General features: G+C 30.0%; 1 protein-coding gene across 1 annotated transcript; it reads right to left on the reverse strand.

The window, feature by feature from the left end:
- Positions 1-1,319: 1,319 nt before the first annotated feature.
- Positions 1,320-7,377, reverse strand: Csas (CMP-sialic acid synthase). Its single transcript, XM_014431583.2, has 7 exons — positions 7,100-7,377; positions 6,876-7,015; positions 6,646-6,798; positions 5,689-5,835; positions 5,361-5,502; positions 2,345-2,474; positions 1,320-2,259 (listed from the first exon to the last, which is right to left on the reverse strand). The coding sequence occupies exons 1-6, from the start codon at positions 7,225-7,227 to the stop codon at positions 2,372-2,374; spliced, it is 813 nt and encodes a 270-aa protein (XP_014287069.1). The 5' UTR covers positions 7,228-7,377; the 3' UTR covers positions 1,320-2,259; positions 2,345-2,371.
- Positions 7,378-7,621: the final 244 nt, after the last annotated feature.

Here is a 7,621-nt window from a genome sequence, read left to right on the forward strand (position 1 = left end):
ATCTACTTGAATTTCTTTTTATACTTTTCCTTAGTTTATTTAATTATTATATATAATTTTTTTTGTTCTAAATTATAGTTGTTATCTCGCTTTTGTTTTCAGCCCTGAAGTTTTACATATTTGTGTATAATTATTTGCCCCCAACCATCTTTTCATAACAATTTATTTAATTTAATCAAAAGTGTGTTATACAACAGCAATTTTCAAAGTGTAACATTAAACCTTAAATTGATATATATATCAAAAAAAGTTACAACCAACTAATCAATATTCAGTACAGATCTGATTCAACTTTAGGTGTAAAATGTACACATTTTTATTTAGATCCAATTAGAAGAATTACATTAAGAAAATGCTACGATATTGGCACTCGATATTTGATGTTGAATAATATTATGAAATAACAGCTAAAAAAGTACAACTTCAACATCAGTCATTTGTGGTAAAACACTTTATAAAAATCTATCTGGTCTATTTAATTAGAACCAGCAATAAAAGTATACAAACATAGTAATATATACTTGACAAAGTAGGTATTTTTTTAAAATATTGAAATACTTGTAGAGACATGAACCTAAAAAGTTCAATCCTAAAATAAATTTCAATTATTTTTGTTTTATGTTAAAGTTGCAAGACAGAAAAAAACATATTTGATATGTCTAGTAAAGTGATATAAATCGGGGAAAAAAAATCGGTCAAAGCTCTTTAAAAAAATAATAGTCCAGTTAAATGAGGGGGTCAATAAAACCTTAGAAAATACAAAAAGATAACGCTTGATACATCAGAAATGGTTTGTTTTCAGAAAGCATCATTATTCAATAGAAATCTGGCTGTTTTAACCAGATTAAACATGTTTATTTTTGGTTACTGTGAACAGCTTTTGTTTATTAGGAAAAAAGTGAATTTCAAGCATGGATTAAACACTTATGTTTAATCGAAGCCGAGTTAGATTGGTTCATGCCACATCTGCACCTATGTTTGCAACTATCTACAACTGGGTAAGTGAGGCATACACTGATAAAAGATGAATGTTGTTCAGATCATTCGGTAGAAGTATCCCTGAAAATTCACGACTTGGTCTTAAGTGACAAAGGACCAAATGGAGTAGAATAGGTGAGGCCACTGGGGTATCAAAAGGTACCGTCATTTCAATTTTGCAGGATACACTGTGTATGAAAAAAAATGTCTTCAAGATGAGTACCACGTTTATTCTCAGCTGAAAACATACACAATCATATTGTCACCTTTAAGGCTCTCTTAGCGAGCATGCATCGTAATGTGGATGAGTTTCTGTGTCGATTTGTACTGTAGATGAAACATAGATACGCCACTGCACTCCCGAGATGAAGGAACAGTCAAAGGCTAACAGCCCCTAAACATGTTTTTTAAGATGTATGGGGAATTATCTTCATTAACTATTAGGAATTTGACAAACAATCACTGAACACTACTGTGTGTTGTTGGTCTAGCTGAGTGAGAAAATAAAGGAAAAACATCCTCATTTGAAAAAAAAAATTATTTTTATCAAGGCAATGCATACATATGCAGTTTCGGCTAAAATTGAGGGATTAAAGTTTGAATTAGTAAAACATCAGCTAGATTTGGTCCTCAGTGACTTACTTAAAAAATGTTGACAACGGATCACATCAAACAAGGTCATCGCCCAAACTAAAGCCTATTTTGGGGAACTTCCAAAATCATATTTATCTGATAGCATAGGAAAATAGGAGAGACATCTATAAAATCAGTATGGGAGCGTAAGTCTATATAAATTTGATAAAGTATATAAACCTAAAAAGAGATCATGTTGAAAAAAAAAAGTTATCCCAAAAAATTGTTTTTCTATGGACTTACTGACCTCCTCTTATTTATGTTGAATTTATGAAAAGTCATTTTTTTAACCAGATTTTAAATATGGAAATTCATTGTCAAAGTTAATGCTCATTTTTAGTAAAAAAATATTTTTTATCTACTCAAACATGATTGTTTTTAAGTTTTCTTCCTCAATTGTTATATCAGTAATTAAAACTTATGCTACTGAAACTTTTTTTTTTTTAAATGTGAGAGAATGAACTTAGCATAAATATACCAAAAGGCAATATTTAAAATTGACTTTTTTTTGTACCTTATATAAACATTAACTTGTAACACTTTCCTTCTTGATTTCTCCATTTGGTGTGATAATAAATAAATTGCATAAGAACACCATATTGCAAGCTGAATGCGAGCTTAAGCGCTAAGCTCAATCAATGAATAAACCTTGAAAAGATGAAATGTTATTAAAAATAATTAAATCTTATAGTTACAGATAATATTAATAAACTTTATTAGTTTTTAAAAATACCTTGAAATAACATAGGCTGATTAATACCTATGATTCTTCATAAGAATTCATTAACATCTCAGCAACATCCAAATCATTGAAGTTGTCTATTTCGAGGCTTAGGTTTGCAGGTATTTCTACAACTCCCAATCTAGAAAACAAAATGTTTTAATATAGGAATTGTAAGGATGTGACTGAACTTTTGTTTTACACGATTAATTAAAAATAGTTGGATACTTTATTATAGTAAATTGCTAATTTAAAATTAATAAATCTTGCATTATGGTAAAATAATTATTGTCTATTAACTTAAACTATTTTAAAAGTGAATGATATGAAACTGAAGGGCAGAGTAAGTCAGGCACTGTGCTACTAACTCCAAGGATTCTGGTTCGAATCTGGCTATGGCAGATATTTTTTATTATTTAATATATTATATAATAATAAATAAAATTATTAATTCTGTTACTGTAGCTGTGAGTCAACCTTGTGGGTTCAGCCTCAATTGGAGAGAGGGCTGAGAGTGATTTTAAACAAATCACCTCCTGGTATAACCGTTGTTCTAAAAACAGTTGCATGAAGTGCGCCTTCAACTAAAGGCCACAGGTGTTACTCCACTTTGAAATATGCTCGTTGAGTTGTTATTATTAGGCTATATATAAGAAAATAAATAGGAAGAAAACTGACTTAAATTTGAAAGAAAAAAAATCTATTGATTAATTCACATGGTGGTAGAGGGATTGTTAAAGAAAACATTTCCTGGTTAGATTATCAATGAATTTTGATTGATTTGGTCAATTCAAAACTACATCTATTGATGAACTGATGTAATAATTATGTAGATGAAGGTCCATTTGAAGTAAGAAAGAAAATTAGGGGTGAACTTACTCAGGTGATCATAAGGCATTCTCCTCCCTTCTCATATTCTTCATTGCCTAGCTAAAGAACCACTTCTTGAAGTCTATTCACACATTATGTCAGAAATTCAATGAGAAGAAAAAAAAAAAAATGATTTCAATCCAGAAAACAGCTCTCTTGCGCTCTAGCCTGCCTCTTCTATCCATAGAGAACACTGAGGAGGTACATTTCTACTATTGGTCAGAGGAGTGCTAGTAGTACTTATAGTGCAGGGGCTCTTTCAGTTTAAAAGAATCAGTCAAGTACTTCTTTACTAAGTACTGAACCCTTGACTCTTCATGGGTTGTAGCGATTTAATTTATTATTATTAATGACATGAACCTAATACACTTGAAAACTTAATTATACAAAAAAAGCTAAAAAAAGTTTTCAATTATATTCAATCCGAGGCCACACAAACAGATTAATTACCTAGTGGCATCTGTAAAATGGCAGTTTTCAAAGTAACACTAACAAAAGGAGCATGAATATAAGAACAACTGGGATCAAACTAATCCGATGTCAGTTTAGTAAAAAAATTAAGAACATTGTAGTGCTTAGGATAAAACATCCTCCACTTTGTAAGAACATGTAAATTTATATGTTACACATTACCACAACTCCCAAAATAATATACTAAGTATAACCGTGTGAGAACTCTTGTGTTGTATGCTAACGAGTATAAATCAAAATTTGTCACGAAAAACAAAAATATGCATAATTTATAGATAGGATTTTTGTTTTTCAAACAATTTTTAATGGATCAGTAGTTTTTACATAAATGTTTTAAATGAAATTTTTCTTAAAAATAATATTCTTTCTGCTATAAGGCAAAATGATTTATAACTTGCATAATCTTTTTCAGTACACCTCGGCAACATTTTTGTAACAAAAAAGTTGCTGCTTTAAAAAAATATATAAATTTGGTAAAATATTGTGCAGCCCCCTTTTTTTCTTTTCTTTTTTTTTTTAAGAGCTGTATGAATCTTAACCCAAACCTTGGATGGAAAATTAGATTGGATTTAGTTTGTTTTAAGGGTTACTTTTAGGTGTTGACCTTAAAAAGAATGCTAGATAGAATGGAAAAACACCCACTATACTCTCATATACATTCTTCTTATCCTTTTTTTTTTTCTCTTCCATAGAATGGTCTTAGAGACAAAACGAAAATCATTACTTTTGACTTCTCTCTTGTTTTTGTTTTTTCCTTTCCTTCCATTTTTCCCTCATTATCTTTGCATGCCTTTATTTTTTTTCTTCTGTTCACGCAACCCCCTTTTTCGAATCTCTCCTTCCCACAAGAACCTTGATTTCCTTCAGTATTTTCCTATATGTTTCTCCGTCCAGTCAGTCCTGGTCTTTTATTCCTAGTATTTCCGTTTCTTCCTTCGTTGACCTGATATATCCTCCTGAGCTTTTGTATCCTCAGATTTTTTTTAATATTTCCTTGTTTAGTCTTTCTGGAGCCATTCTTACCATGGAATTTCAGTCTCCTGATCCTTATTTCTTTGTTTCCACGTCCTTTGTGTCTTTGTAGATTTCTTTGTTTTGTCTTAGCCTGTGCCATTTTGGGGCCGTATCTTCTTCTCCTTATTATATTTGAATAAAATAAAAAACAAATAAAAGGTTTAGCAAGCCTTGAGGTTCGATGCTAATACATCGGTTTGCTGTCTGCATACAACTATCCACCATCCACAATCCAAACCCAAATTAACCTTAACATGGTCCTAATAATTACATTCAGCTCAGTGCTACTTAGAGCTTTTTAGGGATTTAATATTCCTGAATGAAATTCTTATACTAACAGTTTAATTACAAAAATTTGAAGTTTTTCTACACTCTCTATTGCCATTTTTTTCAAGCTTTTTACCATTAACAGAAAACAAGTTAAGAAAAGTTTTTAGGAAATTATTATAACTCCAAAATTTAATGAACAGACTGATAAAAAAAAAAAAATTCCATGTTGGAAAGAGTGAAGGATGGTGTTTAAAACAAATAAACTATTTTTGATAAATTGGTCCATTCACTATCATTTTGTTAATGATATTTTTAGAACTACCATTCCATCTCAACAGATCATCAAACAGATGTAAATAAGAGAATAAGTATAAAAATGTCTTTTATGTGGTTTGCTTCTTACTTTCCTCCTTGTAAGATCATAGATTTTTTCACCAGAGATGCATCAGTAAAATAAAACATCCCATTTTCAATTAACTCTCCATCCCAATCTTGTCTCCTTGGTCTGTGATAAAGATCGAAATTTTCAGGCTGAAGTTGACCAGCTGAAAAAAAATTAGTATAACAATATCAAAATATACTTTATAAGGACAATATTCTGTTTAAAAATTAACAAATAATGTCCCTGATATACTCAGAAATTAATTTAATAATGCTAAAAAATAAAATACAATATATGTATTCTATAGTTTTAATGTAATAATTATAAGTTTCAGTAACGGAGTACTTACAAGAATTGTAACCCCATCTTAATTTATGCTGTCTTGTAACAGAAAATACGGAATCTATGTTATTGTTCAGCATTTTATAAGCCTCTTCTAAAAATTCTGCCTTTAAAAATGGAGAAGTACATTGAATTAGACCAATTTTCGTTACTTCTAGAACATTAAAAAAAAAAAAAAGTGTTAAGTATAATTAAACAAAACATTACTATAAATACTTAAATACAAATCTACAATAATCCGAGTCTAAATTAAAATAAGTTGTTCCAGGTCAAATCAAAGGCCAATTTATTACTTATAATCAATTAATTATATATAAAATTAATGAAACAGTCCTGATAACAAATACTTGTTTAGTGGATTATTGTCTAGTTCTATTAAAATATCATTAATAAAGATATGAGAAGATGGTCTGGGGTGCCAACCATCTTCTCGTACAAGTCATCCACGGTCAACTATCTCTCATAATTATTAATAAAGATAGATGAATTATTTATCAGCTTTATAAAAATTTACTGGCATTGAAGGTAGAATACAAATTGAAATATTACTTGTAACAATACAGAAAGCAAAGTAAAAAAAAATTGATAAAAGAATAAAGACTCAAAAATTTTAACCATCTTTAGATGTTATCAAAATAAGATTTATCAATTGTAAAGAGATACAAAACTTTCCCGGAAATTCATCACAAAAACTTTAACAATTCTTGATAATACAACAAGGAGATCAGATTAGAAAACCCTTAGAACTCAACTCAAACTTTAAAATAACAGAATATTAATACACTTTTTTGAATTATGAAAGCATCAAGTTCAAAATCAGCCTATAGGGGTCCGAAAATGGACATATAATTTTTTAAAACCTGCAGTCCAGGAAACTATTCTGTTGGAGTGGAGATTTTTTATGTACATTTTATCGAGATACCAACTTATGTTATCAATACTTGATATTAATATAAAACTATACCATCATGTGTTTCGAGGAATTCTTTGACAGCCAAGACTGAGGATGCAGAATCAGTTGCTGTATACGAAGCTCTCCAATGGACTTGAGCTTTGCCTTTTTTGGCTTCAGTTGCAATCACAATGTCATCAGTGGACACCCAAATTGTATCAAATTCTAAAATTTCCAAATAAAATTCAAAGTTAAAAATATTACCTTAAAGTAATTCATTTAGTAAATTTGTGAAAACATACTTCCAAATTCTGACATAGTATGCAAGGCTCTGGCCAGTAATGTTATGTTTTTAATCTTTGCAACATTTTTATGGGGTATGCCTTTACTGCCACCTCTTGCCAACACCAAACCCGCAAAGTGAGGAAAATTTGTGCTTGAACTAAAAATAATAATAAAATAAAATAAATAATCCTTAAATAATCAATTCTATGAAAATAAAATCTATTGAATATAACAGCAGTACCTATTGAGCTCCTGAATCAATGGTTCTTGTTGTATATCAAATATGTGAGCAAAGTATATTGAAAATATAGTAAAAATAAAGAAACCAAATATTAACCAAATTAGAAATCTACCACTTGAGTTCCTCATTATCAGACAACTATACCGTTCTTAGGATAACTATATGGTTACATCAGTCTTGAAATCTTGAACAACAAAATATTATTTCATTGATTATTTGTAACCTTGCTGGTAATAACCTCGCGTTAACAAAGAAGTCGTAATACTGTACATATCACTATACCCGCTCTTGGAGAGAGGACGCACTGGTATACATACTCCATTTCTTGGATTATGTATGTACTTACCTTCAATCGAATGTATGTACTCATAATGAATAATTTTATGAAGGGTACGAAAAAATCGCACTTGGAGAATTGTCATAACTGTAACTGTATGATTGTTATAGTCATGACTGTTCTGTCACATTAGCTCTGACGTGATAGTTGATATTACAAGTGATACAGTGAAGTTCACGCGATTT

This window comes from Halyomorpha halys, unplaced genomic scaffold (assembly GCF_000696795.3).
Source record: "Halyomorpha halys isolate HHAL.00 unplaced genomic scaffold, Hhal_1.1 Scaffold987.1, whole genome shotgun sequence".
Lineage (NCBI taxonomy): Eukaryota > Metazoa > Arthropoda > Insecta > Hemiptera > Pentatomidae > Halyomorpha > Halyomorpha halys.